We start from the raw sequence: 18,889 nt of genomic DNA on the forward strand, positions 1-18,889 counted from the left end.
CAAATCGCGTATGCATATAAAGCGGTATTATTTCGCGCGTTGACGCACCGCCGAGTGTACCTAACCGATATATACCTATACGCCCTCGGTGTATATTATGCGGCTATATTTATTCGCAGCCAGCCAGACCGTCATGGAAAACAAGCCTCCTCGCGATTTTCCACCGAAGACGCAGATACCCGCCCCGTTTAATTTGCCCGTCGTAGCAACGTCGCAATTTCTCGGCTACCCGCCGAATTCGTTCGATGTGGAATATGTTCTGCGCGTGGTTCACCCTGCCTCATTATTTCTTCTATCGTAGCGTATGTCGTTCTCGCGACGGTTATTAGCGACGTCGTCATACGAAGAGAGAGAGAACCGCTATTCGCGATTCTGCTGTCGTTGTTATCGACGTCATTCGTTCTACTTTCCTTCGTCCCCTTTTCCTTTTCCACAACCACGCCTTTTTCCTCTCGCGCGTATAGCGCAGATGCATCGCGGAAAGAGCTTCTGTCTCAAAGCCCGACGTCGGCCATCTTGCCTGCACTTGAATTGTTTCGGCCTTAATAGGAGTTGCGAGCGTCCATCGTCTCCTTGCTTCCCTCTTTTCCACCTTCCCCCCCGGTTTGTTCGCGACTTCGCGCGTAAAGCGACGAATAACGAGGAGGATGAAACATCGCCAGATACACCTTTTATCGCGCACCGTAATTTTTACGTCGTTTAACGCAGTCGGAAATGCATTGGACATTCAATTTCAGCGCATACTTATTGTTCTTGTGATTGTAAAACTTGTACAAAGTATGTACGTTCGCGTAGCTAAGAGAACTGTTGTTTTTCATGCAGATTTGTTAAATTGTTCTTCATACGCGAGTGGCTGCGCATCGTTTCGTCTCGCGGAGCCTCGTCCGATCTTTAAATACGATGAAATGCAATTGGCGCGGCGAGGCCGATTAAAAACAAAGCCGATAGTTAAGCTGTCATCGTGTGTCCGGCCGGACGCGAAGCTGCGTGAATGTAACGAAAGCGAACTCATGGCGGGGTTGATTTATTCGTAGTTCGGAGTAACTCGTTACGAGTTCACTTTCCCTGGTCCTGGTAGTAATACCGCCGAACGACCGGGCAACCAAGGACTCTCCTACTCGCCGCTCGTCGCTCGTAGACGAGTGGTGCAGTCAGCCGAGCGACATCAAAGAGGGCGCGGAGCTTCCGTATAATTAGTGTCAGTCATATTTGCATATTGATTGAAGCGAACGTGTCGCCACGGCACTCTCGACTCACTGGCCTCTTTTCCCATGACGCCTGCGCTCGTCACTGCACCCTTAGCTTCGTCTTTCCCGTCGCCGAAGAGATAACGCTTTGGTATCATTTTGATCCGCGCCGCTATCAATTCCTAATCTTGTCTGTACATTAAAAGACTTATTTTATAGATAAAATTCAGGAGCGTTTAAACAATCGACGCGTAATTAAGGATTTGAATTTCGGAGCTCGGTCGCGATTGACTCGATACCTACTACTCGCGCGGTTGTGCAACCGCACGATTATCCCGGCTGTCCTAGTAGACAGACTATTACCGACCATTCGCAACTTAGTGACTATTATTACGTCACCGTTGCTTTATTGTTCCCTTTGCTCTAACGGAATGCAAGATGCCGCGAGCGAGCGCACCGCGAAATTCACCGTCGCAGCGACGGTATATTGCAATCTTGTGTCACGGCTACGTGATTTATGGAAATAGAGGGAAACTCAATGGAATTTCTACGACTTACGAGTCTAGCCGCCAGCCATCGTCAGTTGCGCGTTCTTTCTTTTTCCCGCGAGCGAGCGCGGTAAATCACGATTTGTTGCAATCGTCCGCTGGTCTCGTTCTTACGAAGCATCGCGGGGCTTTCTTTCTCGTCCGTTGTGGGACGCTCGTACACTCGTTACGGTGCCAATTTGCATCATTTGACGTTTTGAAGGTATAGCTGTAATCAACGTGCGTAAATTTCACTTTATATTAGAACTTCAGATACAGTCTGAATATAAAAACGAAAATTCCTTCGTCGATGATCGTGTTTGACAAGCAAAAGGGAAAAGAGAGGTAATTTAAATCTATGTAAATTTAATCGAAAATTTATTCTACATTATTATCAAAATTTAATTTCAATAATTATAATTTAAACTTTATATAAAACTGTTAGAGATTAAACGAATTAAGTCTAAGATATTGAGTTACTTTAATATCGACTAAAAAGTGTTAAATCTCTCCTCTCTCTCTCTCTCTCTCTCTCTCGGCGTAGGTCTTCTTATTATAATCCCGTTATTCGGTTTATCCGCTTCTTCGGCCGAGAGTTGCTGGTCGCACGCATGTTGGAGGATGACAGGAGCATCTTGCCGCGAGAAGTGGGTCGGAAAAAGCGTTCCACGGCGCGGCTCGCGCGCTCCTGCGCCGGACGGCTCTCGTTGCGGGGTTGAGAAAGGGCGCGCACCCTTCCATCGCCGCGTGCCAGCGGCTAACATATGAAGCCTTGGTGACTCCACGGTTTTGCGCCGTCGATTCAAATTCAACCGGCACGGACGAAATCGGCGCGGATTTAAAAAAAAGAGAGAAAGAAGGAGAGCGGGGGTGGACGCGTGCGCGCGTAAGAGAGGAGAGAGAGAGGCAGATGGCGGCAGAGAATGGCAGAGCCAGAGCGGGAAAATGGGGATACAATAGATTGCAAGTCACTGGATAAACGACCGGGAATCGTTAAAACGCGAAGCTCTATTTTGATTTTGTACGTCGCGTCGCAAGGACGGGGGCGGAGTGATAAAGGACAAAAGTCGACGAGGGTCGCAGTTTTAATTCGAGCGATGACTGTCGACATTTGTCCGCACACAGCGTGTGCTCTTTTTATGTATCACCGAAATGCCTCCAGAATCCATTCTCTCCTCACTCGCGGATTTTATGGAAATTTCGTAAAGAGAAAGAATCCAAAGTCATCTTTAAATCTCGACAAAAGTCTCTTGTAAGTGCGTTTGTACAAGAATTAAAAATTCACCGATAAACGACGGGCTTGCTCGAATTAAAGAGAAATTAGCTTCAAATTACAGTATTCGATTAAAGTGTATTGTTATGATTAAAAAAACTTGGTACCTTCTGGATGATTCACGCGTCATAATTGTGAGTTATACGACGCATACACTTTTTCTTATCTGCACGTATATACCTTCACGAGACTCGCGAGTATTTCGACTTGGTGGAGCTCGATATATATGAGAACACCCGCGTCTTGACTAAGAGTTCCCGCGGGATGTGCGCGAGTTCGATGCCCGTGAAGGATAGCCGTGGGTCAGGGGCTATCGCGGAGTTCCTCATCCTCTCTCGCCCTGGTTTTCTCGTCCCTCAAGGATAGATCGAGCCCTCGAGACCCCCCTCGTCAGTCATGGCGAGAAGCCCCCGGGCGCGTCTCTCTATAAGGGCGCGCAGGACAAGTCTATATTTTTATTGATTTCGATTACGGACCAATTCCTTGCGAGACCCACGCATCAAGTTGGAGGCGCGATTCGTTTTCTCGGGATGATCAATCGGCCGACCGTGCGAGTTCCGGACAGATTCGACGAAGTCACGCATCCTGCAGCATTTACTTCGCACAACGCGCTAGATGCAAACGGGCGTTACATCCGATTCCGAATTTAGTCCGTTCCTCTGTATCGCAATCACCTTGTTCCGATCGAATTCACCCTTCGTCCGCGGCGCAATTTGGCGGCAGAGATTGGTCTCCGCTATCGTTATCGCAATTTTTCGATCGTGTTTCCTCGTATGCATGTATATATTTTTCGGCGGACGGCAGTATGCGGTATTTACAGGACGGTGGCGCACCACCGGCCCGATTCAAAATAAGCAATTGACCCACGATACTCTCTCTCTTCTTTTCTCTCTCTTCCTCTCCTCTCCCTCTCTTCCTGCCCCCTGCATCCCTCCGGCTGGTCCCGCGCTTCCACACCCCTCAGGTCCCACCCTCTCTCGTCTCCTCCGTCGCTCACTCTCGTGGTACAAAACCCGTCGTTCGGTGCGCCAATATGCGGCTAATTTGCACAACAATAAAGCTTATTCTCCGGATTTGCATGTGTTTGAACTGCAGTGTAATTGGGTGGTACGCTCGGCTCGGCGTTGTCCACTCTCTCCCTCTCTCTGTCTTCCGCTCTGTCCCTCTTTGCTCCGTTCTCTTTCTCTCTCTCTCTTTCTCATTCTGTCCCTCGTCATTTCCTCATCCCTGTAGCTCCTCCGTCCCCATTCCCCTTGGCGCCGTGTACAACCAGCGACGCGCCGATCGACGGATTTCGCAATATCGGCACCGAAACTCGCGTTAAGTCGTTACTCGTGCCGTTGCGGAAAGTCTCTGATATTCGCTGATCGCCGTGAGATCAAATTTCAGCTGACGGCAAAATCTTGTCCCCGCACACAGTCTTTCTGTTAACTAATTAATCGTGAATGCCGACGGAATCCAAGGTTTTTTTCTGATAAATATATGTACATACATATTATATTGTAGAGATTTTTCTAAAGTATAATTAGAGTTTGGAATAATTAGTTTCTATTAAATGTTTCGCGCGCACGCGACTTTTGCCAGTCCTCAACGTGACACCTGAGGGTAACGAACGATCGCAATCACAAGTTTAATGATTCTTCGATAACGGTTTCTCTTTCCAACATTTCGCGACGTTATCAATAGCTTTTATCGAGCTCGGCCGACTATGAATTCGTAGGAGGCGCGCTCGAAGGTACGACGGCTCGGAAGTAGTTCTCGCGTTACAGGGGGCGATTATTTCTGGACGGGCCACGGAGGTAGGTGCGTGCCGATCGTCGCGTCGTTGAGCCGCTGCCGCCGCCGCCGCCGCGCCGCCGCCGCCGCGGATATTCGTGACCGAGACCGATATTCGTGCGTAAAGAGAGAAAATGGCGACGGGGAACGAAACCCCTCGTCCGCCCCCCTTTCGTTCAAAATGGCGAGTCCAGCACGCGCCGAGATCGATTGTCGGATATGAGAGTTTCGTGGCAGCTGCGGCGCACCACGACAGACTTCCGACAGAACGAACGATCGACGACCTCGCTTTCAAAATGGCGTGAATTCGGCTAGGCAGGCTATCACGTTCGATGCCTTGCACGCTCGACGCCTTGCCGCGGCGCTTCATCTTCGAATTTCATATTTGCCTTTAATCATAATTAAAAATGTAACAATTACCGAGCGATTAAAGCAGGACTTTATCTCAAAGGCAGTTACGTTGTTCTTGTTGCTACATCTTAACTTTAGTTAGTATTTTGTAGAAGAAACTCGTGAGATTTTTTTCTGACTGTGAGTTAAATAATTTTAAAACGATACAATTGTATCACGTACAAGCACAACATCCATTTGTTCTTTAATCTCGTCGAACCTAAACCAATTCCGTTGCGTCTCCGCGTCCAATTGAAAATCCCGATTTTTCATACGATACCCGATCTTATCGACTCTCGCGGACACGACGAGGGGGAGTGGGCGACAAGGCAGAGCGGTGGGTAGTCAGCTCCAGACAGGAGCATCGTGCTGGCGCGCGGGGTGTCGCGGGGCGTCGCCGGGCGGCCGGCCGGGCCGGTGTGTCGGTATAAAGTGATAGTGTGCAATGAACTTGTAAACCAGTGACTGAGCATACAATGGCCGACGACGAACAGGGCTTTCGGCCGGTTGGTGACGTCATCACTTTGTGTCCCATGTCCGAATTGCATCGCATCGGTAGGACCCTTACCCAACCCACCCCCCCTCCGTTTGTTTGCCCTCTCTTTGATGTGCCAGCCTAGACCGGGCAGACTTCACAGAGAGACGACGGTACCCCGTAAGCTCGACCCGAGAGAGAGAGAGCCCGGGTACAGCGGACGATATGCCGAAAACACGAGTTTCGGGAATATCGTGCACACCGGACGGAATTACTTTCGGAGTCGATGGCACACCTCCCCCCCCCCCTTCGGCACCGATACGGTCATCTCGACATCGACAAACCGCGACCGCGGCTGCTCCAGCAGTTCTCTTTTACGAATTTACCGCGCCGCCGCCGGTTGATGGGTTAATCGCGATCTCTCGACGTGCGCTGATCGACGACGAATATATTTGGTATTCCGTGGACGCGATCGATTATTCTGGTATATCAACTGATGCGACATGTGCGCGTTTATGATCGTTTTTCGTCGTTGTCACTGTCGTTGTCCGCGCGGCGGATCGTTAATCGACGGCGGAATGAAAGCCAAAAGCGGATCAAATTCGCGCCGCAATGTAAAAACACGCGTTTTCTGAGCGATACAAGTTTTAAATTCCGGAACAACGCTTGACGATTCATGAATTTTCTTGATTTTTGTCCTCCGCAGTTCTTGCCGGCCTGCGATTAGTGATCTCAGCCGTGCGCGCGCTAGCTATCTATCGAATGCGAAAACAAAGAAGTTCGCACGGGCGACGCGAGATCTAAGGGGGGACGGTCCCGTAACCCTATCCGCACTCGAGACTCCGTATGGAACAATTACATTTTAATTAATATTTCCTAAAGAGGCCGAAGAGCTCCCCCGCCGAATTTATGATCGTTTTATCCATTACTAGGGGCGGAGGCGGGAGAATCTTGCGAAAAGCCATAACTTCGTCTTTACGGCTCTTTCTCCCCCGTTTTCTCTGTCGCCTCTCCTTTTTCACCATCGCTCTCCACCCCTTTCGGACGAGTTACGTACCGCGGAAATTCTCTCTCGGTTTCCATTTCGCCATATCTATAGCTCGCTTTTCCTTGAATTTCGCTTTTGGCTCTTTAATGTCAACGTATTAATGCTAACGTTATTTCACAGTAGCGCGAACTATGTATACATCGTGTAGAAGAAGTAAATATTTTTAAAGTCTTTATTGAACGAATTACGACTCAAGGATACAAAAAGTGTTTTGTATGCTCGTGTCTCGTTACCTCTCGATACCTGAAAGATCCGGTTGGCCGAGCGCGTATACTAATATCGCGTCGTAATTACGCTTAAAAGTCGATCGGCAAATATATAAAGGCGGATATCGTGTCCGAGCGGCCAAGAGACGCCTTTCGCGTTCGTTATCCGCTCGGCGAACAGCCTCCGTAAATAGAGTTCGGTAGTGGGAAACATCCATCGTTTAATGCACCGCGCAGCCTTACATACGCATATAACGTACGGGCAGCCGCCAGGTCGCCACGCCGCGCCGGTGCAGCGACGGGTCGGACCGGAGCTCTCGGAGTTACTCCGAGCTCCGCTAAATGTTTCGAGTTGCCGATGAGCGGCGGTATTATATTTCGATACGCCGTAAATGCGTTATACGATCGATAGACGCGCGGTGCACGACGAGCGTCATGGACGGCAGGGCAACGGTGGCTCGGCATGGCCCCGGCTCTCTCTGGCTCTCTCTCTCTCTCGGCGGCAAGTCTGGCACAAACTTATTACTATTACCGCCAAAGCGTATCAGATACGATGTACCCGCCGCGCGCGAGCGGGACGCTTTAAATTCATAATTATGCACATACATAATTATGCAAATCAATTATTACACGCGGGCAACTGAAAGTTCCGCGCTCGCGTCTCGCGTTTCGGCCAGTCCGGCGCAGCGCGCGGCGCCGATGTTTCCGTTGCTTTTTTTCCAATCCATTAGGCCGCTAATAAAATATTTCTCGGCGCCGATGCGGCCGCGGGGCATATTCCCGAATCTGCTGCGGCGGCAGCGGTGGCGGCGATGGCGAAAGTCCCGGCAATGCGGGGGATGTTTAAGGAGGTTGGACCAGTTTGGTCAACCAAAGATTTTCGTTTGTAAAAAATATATATGATAGTATAGGATCTACCGCATGTGTGAGAATAATTTCAGATTTATTGACCATCCAGGAGCTGAGATATTAATTTCCAAAAATACGTCGTTTTACATGGGGTTATATGGAGAAAGCGTTGACGGCGATGATTGATCCCAATTTTCTTTAATATCAAGTAAAGATAAACGCTCAAAAAACGTGCCTACGCGTACAGTAAATTAATGCGAACATTTAGAACGCAAGAAAACACGTATTCACCACCTAATAACAATATATTACGAGTTAAAGCGATCGAAATTAGACTGAAACAGCAGTTGATAGTTCGCGAGTAGGTAGATGTGGCAACGCAGCGTCGGCAATGTAACCCTAACCTTACCCAGAATGACAGAAAATTAACCGGCATTATAACTTGGGTCATTTAGAATCTCTAAACTTTTTTTACATTATCTTGAACACTGAATTAGTGCTATACAAAGGAATACTGTTGTTTTTAGTCGAATTGTGAGATATTGTGGAATTTCATTCGTTTATGAAATTTTTTTTTCTTTTTAATTAATTTTTATAATATTTCGGGCATGCTATTTAAATGCCAATAAAAATAGAATACTTACATTTTGCAACAATCCTTTTATTAGTATAGTAACATTAATGTTTTACATATATAGTATATAGATATCTCTCATTATAATGACTATTCAGTTACATGAGGATCGTTATTTTATAACGGTCGACTGTCATAAACTCTACTATCACATTTCGATATACTAACAAAAGATTAACATCGACGGTGGCTACGATAGTAATTTCTTAATCTCTGTAATTAAACTAAGCAGAATCTTTTTATTTTTTGTGACGCGAGGGCGGCCGTTTACATCTTCTCCTAAAAGCATAGTAACCGCGTCTTCGCCACCATCAGAATACGATTTCTTTAGAGAGTCGATAGTTACACCAGCCTTCGCCATTTTCGTAAGCATTCCTGTGGATACTCCCCCCTTCAGACAATCCAAACCACCTCTGTTCACTTTAGTTTTAGCAGCTTCCACCTGTGCCATAAGTACCGAGTGTACAGTCACGGCATTGGATCGTAGTTCTTCGTTGTTGATGCCTACAGACTCAATTATATTGGCCAGCATCCTAACGTCTACTAAACTATCATGAGCACCATCGGCAGCTCCGCTTCCCACCAATCCTCAGCCAAAACCGATTGACGAAAGGACTTTTTAGCTTTTATTCTTTCTGGTAGTTTTTTCTTCAAAAGAGGCAGGGTATCGCAGAATCCAAACACCACTGATTGAAAGTCTTGCAACAATCTCAGAGATCTCAACTCGTTCAATAGCATAGGGGCATCAAAACGTCCGCCATTATGGGCAATGAGAATTACAGGACCAGGTGTCAAGAAGTCGATGAAAGATTTCAAGGCCAGCCTGCGCGGCATGGTTTTCATCTTTTCCCCATTTCGAAACAATTCTCCATCATCCACACTCAACCCTAGGGGAGATAGAAAAGGTTCCATTATTATTTAAAAAGCCCTTGTTTTTTTTACCACTAAAGAATATCATACCTGTCACGAGAGACGCACTCGGTGAAAAGCCATGTGAGGGCACAATGAAAGCGTTGAATTCTTGCAAACCGAGTTTGGCGGAGACTTGGACGATTTCGGATGTTTTCGATAGCCCTGTTGTTTCTAGATCGAAAAACGCTAAGGCACTGGTGCTCGGAATTGGAGTATTTCGAATCGAGTAGCTATTATCGAGTTCTACAAAAGTATTGAAACCACATCCTGAAGAATAAGTAATGCCTTCCTTATTTTCTGCCCTCGTGTTTGTATGGTGACGTTGCTGGTATAGTTGTCGGCGTCGGCGTTTCTTCTCTACAGTTTTAGCAGAAAGTGCTCGCGCCGCTCTCAGCTTATCTTTTTGAGCTCGATACTTCTCAGTATGTTTACCCGGTGAGAGGTTTAATTTCGTATTAACTGATACCACGTACGAAGTGCCACAATTCTTTTGGCAGACAGCAGACGCCACGCGAAAGTCATTCGACTCAGATCCTCCGTAGTGGTTGCGTTTAGTCGTTTTACTGAGGGATATATTGTGAAATGATTCGTTCCCTTGAGTTGAGCCACATGGCGCGAGACGTTTCGCATTGGCAGCAAACTTTCGCAACACATCCGTTAGCGAAGCTTTCATGTTCTCATCGGTTAGACCTTTACCTCCGGGTAGGATCTTGTGCGAATATGTAGTTGGATCTTTATTGTATCCACACCAGGTTCCACAGTTCGAGTGGTCGTCGAAGGCGTGTGGAACTATGTTTAGAAGACCAGTCCTGACGGCTTCCTCATTATCTTTATTTTTTTCGAGTACGCAACCGAAACAATACTTGATGTAATCAATTACTTTACTCGGGATCTTCAGAGCCCACAGTGCTTTACTAAGGGTGCAGACAGCGTGATTTTTATCCGACTCCTTTTCAACTGGATGCTCTGATTCGCGTCGAAGTTGGGCTATAGTAGATGAATCGTCATCACCGATGATCGTACCAATCACAACGCCCTCCTCCTTAAGCATTGGATTCTTCGCGAAAATTTCCACAGCCATCGAGGCTTCCATAGATTTTGAACTGCCAGTGTGATTCAGTCGACAGTCATGATCTTCCGGTGGGTGACCCTTCTCACAGAGGATGCACCGTTTATTTCTAGTTGCATAGCCGATAACTAATTTATTCTTGGATCCGATCCCGATGCCATGAGCTGAAACACGTATATAACACAAATAGCTACAAACCAGAGAACAAAATAATAGTGCTATAAATTATATATCCGCAATATTGCAAATTTACCAGTAAGACTATTATAGCTTCGACCCGACCCTTTCTTTTGCCATCCGGCGTCGTATGCAGCTTTCAACTCTACTATATAATTTTGATCTTCTGGGCTTTCCAAATTGTTTGATCTAGGGGATATGAAACAGATAATAAATTCTAATTATACAAGTAAAAGCATACACAAATCTAGTTCTATTATTGAGCATTCTGGGATAGGAAAAGTCCTTCCGAAAATTATAGGAACGTTGAAGTACCTAGTAAAATGAATACAAAATAATCGGCGTTCTAATAAAGCGAGAAAATAATATAACAGCTACAACATATTCGTGGAAATTAGAGAGAGTCATACAATCAGATTTTTAAGCAAATAAACACAGATGTTCGAGATTTGGGTGTTAAATATTTAAGACGAAACGATCACTTCAAATATTTACCATCAAAAAAATTATTAACGCATCCAAATATAAAGCAGCAAATAAGTAAAAGAATTGTACCAACTTTATTAACAAATTCTACGTTACGAGTCCGGAAACCCTGAAAGCGAAATCAAAAAGCAACATACAGCAAAGTATACGAGACAAACTACGATAACTATACATCCATAATGAGGTCCCATGATATAATATTTAATATTCATCCGATATAATAAGTAAAAGGCATTCAGTTAGCAACAACGATCAACACTTTCATCATTACACTATACTACAGCTACTGATTACTCAATACATTTTTAACTGCCACGATGTTTTCAGTGGTGTACTGCTCTTCGGGTCCTTAGTTCAATTCCGATCAGTTTTCATAGGCACAGATATTACATGAAACATCTACAAGTTCTAAAAACCCTGAAATAAATTCACGTTTATTTATTAAATTTATTCAATAATTAGTCTAAAATAGTTCTCAATGGGGAAGTGAACTTTTATTTATTTTTTCTGTCTTAATTGCATTAGTGCAACGCAGATGAGTTTTTGCATCTGCGCTGTCAATTGCATATGTGATACGATATTTTTCACAATAATTTGTTATCAGATTCTTTACGCATTTTCACAAAGTAACGTAGCACATAAAATAGTAATAAATAAGAATTAAAGTTTTCTTACGACATGTCAGCTAACATCAAATCCTTTTCGAGTCTCAAAGCTTCTCTACAACTTTCACGTGCTAAGTCCTCCAGCGATTTGCCCACATACCGTTCATTCCGCTTAAGCATTTTGCTATTAATGATAGGAATATTAAGTATCGACAAAATCGTGTTCATGTGTGTAGTACCAATGCCTGCGTCAATCATAGCTAAAACATAATTTCGAGAGTAAATAACAATGCGCACACAAGATAAATCTGTTTCTTTTTTATGTTTCTTACCGAGAGCACTTTTAGCATTCACGTCGTATTGAGTGCGATTGCCGTCCTCACGCTTTTTGTAGCATTTACTCGATCGAACCTCATGAAGCAAGAGGCACGTGTGACATCTCACACGAAAGATACTGGCAAGGCCGATGACACTTTCGTCTTCAACATACCGAAACGATAGTGGAGCGTCACAAGCCGGGCACCACATTTCTTCTGCTAACATTTTAATTTCTACGACACGACGCCCATCGACAATAGATTCCTTCGAATCCTCGTTCTGTATTTACGTCTCTTACACGCGTTTTTGAGATTTTCCTTCCACTGGAGCTTCCTTTTCGTAGAAAACTTTCCGTTGTGTCACGGACACGATAACCTTTCGCGGGGCATGTTTACGTTGAGCAACTGCCGCTGCGTGGCTCAACACAGAGGCGAGCACTGCTACCAACCTCACAAAAGTGCAACGTTGCCAAGTTTCTATCGTAATTAATATAATCGACGGAAAGTTATTAAAAAATCGACAGCTTATATAATTGTCAAGGGAGCTACCAGTATTAATCATTATTTCATTCTATCAACGGCAAAACATATATTCATGCCATTTTTATATTGAAATAATTAGCAATACCACAAGTTTTCAAGTTGGCATTGGCAAAAAATGTTTCGTTTTAGCTAATTAAAATATAAAGATGCATAATATGATACTTTTACTATACGTTTTATGCAATAGCAGCGTATGGAGAATAAAATGATACTTAATACAGATTTTTAATGACCTAATAAAAAACTTTTTTCTAAACCGTCAATTGACTCAACTGGACCGGTCCAACCTCCTTAAGGCGAGCGAGCGAGCGAGCGAGCGAGCGCGCCCCCGGGATATCGTGCGGTCAGAGATTCCGCCGTCGTCATCGAGGATGGTTGAAACTTCGCGGTCCCCAAGACGAGAATGTCTTTGAGTTCCGGAAGGCATCCCTGGGTCCTTTCGTAGTGGTCCGACCCGCATCTGCGGCACCGCCTCTCGCCGCTGCCGCCCCCCCCCCCGCGCGTGCTCGTCGACTCTACGGGGTCAAGTGCCACGGGGTTAGGGGCGCGAAAAATGCGTCTCGGATAAACTATGCTGTGGTACCTGACGGCTTACACACAGATATGCGTCTTCTCGCTTGCCCGGGGCGTCGCGATGTCCCAACTACGTGCTAGCTGCTGCAACTTCCACCGCGCGTTCTCCGAGATGCACGGAGACGTAACTTCGATCTTGGGGCAGGACGATCTTATCTCAATTAGTATATGAAGAATTTCATCAATTAATATATTTTCAGAGAAGATAAAAAGACCAACCAGGAAATCTGCCATTTGTACTATACTATAAAGCTTTTGTTTATTATCCAGGCACGTAACTTGCTATTTACCATAAAACGCGTTTTCGAATTCTTCTCGTTTAATTCCGTTATTTACTTCCCGAAATCCCCGTGCAAGGACGTCTCTTTATAACGTATCGCGGTGACGTACGATCATCGATCTCGCTCGGTTCCTCTCTTTGCTTTCACCGCCCGTTCGCCGGTGAAGCTTTTGACACTTTGCAAGCGAACTCGCGCGAATGCCTTCCTCTCTTTCGCCCGAGCCATCCTATCCGTTCTCTTTGTTTCTCGAGTTCTTGCCTCCTCGGCAAGAAGAGGGAGTTTTCGAAATACGATCTGCTACCTTCGTGAGGACGCCCTACCGACTACTATTTCGTCGCCGACTTTATCGATGGGGCTCTTCGATATTAAACCGTTGCTACCGACCAGACATTCGCTGTGCCATTAGTCTTCAATGGGGTAGACTTTCCATTGAACGCCGTCAGCAACGTCGCGCACTTGCAGCCTCCCTTTCCCCCTTCGGATCTTTCGACATTTTCTCCATTCGGGTATTTCGTCGTTTTCGCCATTTGACTTCGCAATATGACTCGCGTTACGCATCGCATTCCCTCTTCTCTCCCGCCATGCCGTCGCGACCGAGTTCACGGGGAATATAAAAATGCTGGAAAAGTCCAAGGACTACGATCAGTCCCGTCGGGGATGCCGGAGTGGAATTAATTCCGATCACGGAGATGGCAGTATACTCGCGGAATGTGCCCGAATGCACACACGCGTGTGCAGTTGTGCACCGGGGATCCCGAGCTCCTTCGCATGACAGAAACGTTGGCGCGGAACGTGGATTGGACGAAAATTCCCGTTTTTGCGTAAATATTTATAAAGGCCACCCCGCGCGCGCGCAGCGAACTTGTGTTTTTTTTTTTCTGCCGTTAATATCGCATACGAGCGTGTTGAGCGTGTAAATATTTTGCATGCATACTGTATGCACAACGGTATCGACTTTATTACATCGAGAGCTCTTGCCCTCCTCGCACCAGCTTCTTTGTGTTTTACACAATTTAACTGCGAGCTGCTTGAGGCTTTAGATCGGAATTAGAGCGGTGAGTTATTTCACGTTCCCTTAAATTTAATTAAAAATTACTCCCTGTTGCACGCGTAGAGAAAAATATCCTTGAAATTACGTACTTTTTATTCTGAACGTGAAATGCGAAAAATTAAATGTCGACTTACGGTATAAAGGAAATAACGGTAGAAAATTAAGCTCTTTTTAACACTTCTCCGTTTTTCTTGTCTTTATGTACTTAGAAGTAAGAGATGCCTGAAGATAATCAATGATAAGGAATTCCCGAGTATTTTTCTCTACGCCAGATTCCGCCGGGGTATATATTTAATAAACTTGCTCCGTTGGCATGCGCTTTTGGAGATAACGCTTCTAAATCTCCCGTGCTTATCTCGCCGTGCAGATGCGAGCGAGATGAATGCGCCAGGACGAGTTAACGCTCCATTGCTAAGCGCAGCAAAGCTAACGCGACCGTGCGGATTGCAGCTGGAGAAATTAATAAGTTCGCCGTTCGTTTTCAGCTTGTTAGTTCACCGGTTGAACGCGCATCGGTCCATCTTGCGCGCGCGGACGTGTCGTTAGTTATTCTCGGAGTGCCTCCCACCGCGAATGGAGTTCGCGCGCCGTTGCGCCACGCCGCGCGCCGCGCCAGGGACTGATCAACGCGTATATATCGCTGACGCCGTCGGATTAACTTGTAACGGCGATTTGCCGTTTCGTCTCGTTTCCGGGATAGCGCGCGGAATCGGCGATCCCAACGGAAACGTCGATATTCGACGGGCCTCTCATTTGTCATTCGCCGAGGCGAGCGCGCGGGCGCGCACTTGGTGCATTTTGCTCGATTAACCAAGTAATTTGGCGCGTTTAACGGTTTCGCTTTTCCATCAATCACCGCGTGATGGATCGGCGCCGGGTCGGGACTGCCCGTATTTGCGAGTGATAACACGTCTCGCGCGATTACGCTCACTTTGGTGGCCGGCTTCGCGCGGTAACGAGGCCCGCCGTTGAAATTTCCGTCGGAAAAAAAAAAACGTCCCCTCGTGAAAATTTCTGTCAGCGCTGTAGAACGGGACGGTTTCGGGATTAATCTCTCCGAAATATTCGCGTCGTCGATGATATATAATCGTCCAATACTGTTGACTTTTATATGACAGAGAACAACCTGCAATCGTGCGGGTTATTAGGAGGGCCAACGTGCATTTCCACAATGGGAAAGACAGGGAGAAAGGTGAAGGAGAGGAAGAGGGAAAAGCCTAATTAAAAAGTAGTATTTTATTACTTCGAATTTGCTACGAACAATTTTCTTAATATAAAGTTTAAATTTTATGATATAGTTTATGGATTAAAATAATTGCTATTAAAAACTGTTAATTTGTAATTTTTAAAAGAGTTTGGTTAATATGGTAATTCTTGTGCATTTTACAATTAGATTATAACTAAACATGTATATGCCGAATTCACAACTCGTATACACATTCATTATATTATGACAAGATGACATTTTCTGGGAACAGGATGTTTAACAGTCTAACAACTAATGAATCTTATTCACAGTAATACCGATTTACGAAGCCTCCGTGTTATGCAGATTACAATATAAATTATTTTAATGATGCCTGCGTTTCTTGTATTGTCTGCTAAAAATAATAGTAAAACGTGTTCATTGCAGCGACTTTGTTTTCTGATTGTACTCGATTAAACTTTAGTTTTTTAAAACGGGTCCTCTTTCGCGACGTGATAAGGCAGTAACATTAGAGCTTCGCATAGTTTTGCTTTATCAGTGTGCGCGTCCAGCCTTGCTGCATATTGAAAGCATAAGGTGCAGCCCGGACACGACGGGCTCTCGAGAGGAAGTTACGCCCAACCTCCTCTTCGCATTCTATCAGTGTCACATGTCACCGTGTGATTTATGGATCAGTCAACGTGTCGGCGTTATCATAAATCAAAGAAACCCTTTCTTTACGTGCGCCCGGACCGGACGACGCCGTTATTCGGCCAATGAAAATCCGCTCCGTGGCATTGTCGACTGACGACGAATCGGGAAGATAAAATATCTTCATAGCGTATTTTTTTGCGTGTATGTGTGTGTTAATCTTACGATAATTAATCCGCTTTGCCGTGTATTGTTAGTTTTAGGTTTAGAATGGAAACGCTCGAGTACAGCTCTGGTAGTAGGAACCAGCATAAATTACCGATATTGAGAAAACTTCGGGAAGCTTTGAGCAACATCAACGCGAAACGCCGAAGTATCTATTGACATTACGATGGACTGAAATTGTACGTAAACGTGATTTCGTCTACCGTGCATAATGATTGACTAAGTTTGCATTTTTGCGGAATATTTTATATATATATATTTTTTATTATATGTACAAATAAAATATTATATATAATATATATTAGATAATTATCACGTTTAAATATTCACATCGTTATTTGTTCGTAAAAACACATTTTTATGAAACTCAAGTTTTAATTTATTTCTATTAAAACCGAGACATGCCATTCGATAACGGATTATCTCCGCTAGTTGTTTTTCGTCAAGAGGATGAACTGGCTAGGAATTATTTTCGATCGAACTTTTGAGGGATTATAATATAGCGACGAAAGAACAGGTGCGTTCTTATGGCGCAGCTGTGCCACGAGAAAACGCCACAGTTGCCGCAGTTTCTAGGAAATCATTTATTTATCCTTTCACAAATATGCTTTTTAAAGATATAGCTTTAAAATATTTTTCGCAAAATATTAAATGCATGATTTTACACAACAGACAGAAATCTGAGCAGACGTCAATTTGAAAAGTATGAAATAGAATGAGAAATTTATTACAAATATTTCGAAAATTGATCATGTAAAAACAGTAACGGTAGTCGGTTAACAGTAGTCGGGGCCAAAAGTTGAAACAGTCATAACTTTGCGCCATAAATTATGAACATGAAAAAAAAATCGTGGCTTCGCGCCACAAATAAACGTAGAGATCATTTTCGGGATATCTAAATCTGAGCTCATTGAAAATTGCATCGGTCTCAATGCACCTGATATATCGACCAGCATCCAGCGCGAAACCATGACAACCTCTCTCGCGTTGTACCATACGCGCGGCATACACGGGCGTCGATATGTCGGGGTGCATGGGTTTAATGGATACTAATCGATGTCGTGTTAGAACCCCCACCGGGATGCCATTACGACGGACAGCGTATTATATTTTTACGGCTATGAGCGCGAGCTGCGAGAGGGAAGCTTTTCACGCGCGCGCGCGTGCAGAACATTAATTCCTCGCTTCCCGTACATCAACGATCTAGTAGGCGCAGATATACATAGGTACATACATATATATATATATGTGTGTCACACAAAAAGATTTACATAATTTAAATTTGCATGAGGCTGAAATTTATCGATCAGCTGTCATTGCTTAACGTGCATCCTGTCAGTCGAACGCTCGTCAACCGAAGTACACATTGCAGACACGGTGCGTGGCGTATGATCGACATTTTTGAGATTGCTATCGTTACGACGTCCCTTCTCTCCCCCCCCCTCTCTTCTCTCTTTCTCTTTCAATGCACAGGCCGCGTCCCCTCTTCCGTCCCGTCAAATTTTGCCGCTGTTTGACGTATCCTATAAGACGCTCATGACGGGCTTTACCTTTTACCCGCTCGACGTGCGTCGTTATTTAAACGTCTCGACGAAAACGAGAAGTGGCAGGATTCGGGATAAAAAATTGAGGAAACGGTGAAAAGACATTAGCATTCTCTTTCTCTCTTCCTTCCTCTTTTTCTCGATACAATTCGTATTATTATGCTAAAATTGTTACGTTAATGTTCGTTGTTTAGGTGTTTTGTATCTTGGGAAAATTATTTCATCCAAATAACAGAGAGAGATACAAGATACTCTTCAGCAGATTTTATTAAAATTTTAATGACACCCGATGAAACCCATAGATGAATATTTGTTGATCAAGAGTATTGGAGAAAGAAGTTAACGAATGTTTTAGAAATATTATATATTATTTTTTGGATATAATCGCTTTAGATTTGTTCCTTCGTAAAATGTAATATAAAATTTTGAAGAATAGTCTTCAAAGTTTCCCAAAGATGGTCTTCCCTCTTAAAGATATTTCAAAGTATGCGGACAGGTGTTACATTCGCGCAGAAAATCTCGGCGACCCTCGGCACTTCACTGTCTCCGAGAAAAAAAATCATATTCATCTTTTGGAGACAAATCCTAGCGGTTCGACGTTCCGGAAGCAATCTCGTTTGACAGCTTACTGTCGCCACCGCGCCACAATTCGATATGTACACACGTACGTACACGACCGCGTTACGTGAGCATATCAGACCTCACAGAAATTGAATCAGCAACGGTCGGGGGAATTCGTAAACGGAAACGCGAATCAACGGCGCGCTTGACGCTCCTCTCATCGACACGTGATGCTTTGTTGCTAAAAGACAATATCGGTCCGTTCGACAAATCGGCGCGTATCGTGGTTCAAAGAAGCGTCCACCTGTCCACCCTTATACACACATCTTAAAAATTTAGAGGC

The 18,889-nt window shown here is 44.9% G+C and overlaps 1 protein-coding gene across 1 annotated transcript; it reads right to left on the bottom strand.

Moving 5' to 3' along the window:
• Window positions 1-8,908: 8,908 nt before the first annotated feature.
• On the bottom strand, window positions 8,909-10,853 carry LOC139785463 (uncharacterized). The gene is made up of 3 exons (XM_071724623.1): window positions 10,600-10,853; window positions 9,326-10,510; window positions 8,909-9,252 (listed from the first exon to the last, which is right to left on the bottom strand). Exons 2-3 carry the CDS (start codon window positions 10,368-10,370, stop codon window positions 8,909-8,911), a joined length of 1,389 nt encoding a protein of 462 aa, XP_071580724.1. The 5' UTR covers window positions 10,371-10,510; window positions 10,600-10,853.
• Between the last annotated feature and the right edge of the window lie 8,036 nt (window positions 10,854-18,889).

The sequence above is a fragment of the Temnothorax nylanderi genome, unplaced genomic scaffold, assembly GCF_030848795.1.
Source record: "Temnothorax nylanderi isolate EJ_2023f unplaced genomic scaffold, tnyl_v1.0 TNYL_tig0808_pilon, whole genome shotgun sequence".
In the NCBI taxonomy this organism is placed as follows: Eukaryota; Metazoa; Arthropoda; class Insecta; order Hymenoptera; family Formicidae; genus Temnothorax; species Temnothorax nylanderi.

What these genes read in the sequence shown, in the direction of transcription:
- LOC139785463 (XM_071724623.1), bottom strand. Translation starts at nt 10,370, where the DNA reads ATGGAAGCCTCGATGGCTGTGGAAATTTTCGCGAAGAATCCAATGCTT. An exon ending in GAGTGCGTCTCTCGTGACAG is followed by an intron (nt 9,253 to 9,325) that starts GTATGATATTCT and finishes TATCTCCCCTAG; the next exon opens with GGTTGAGTGTGGATGATGGA.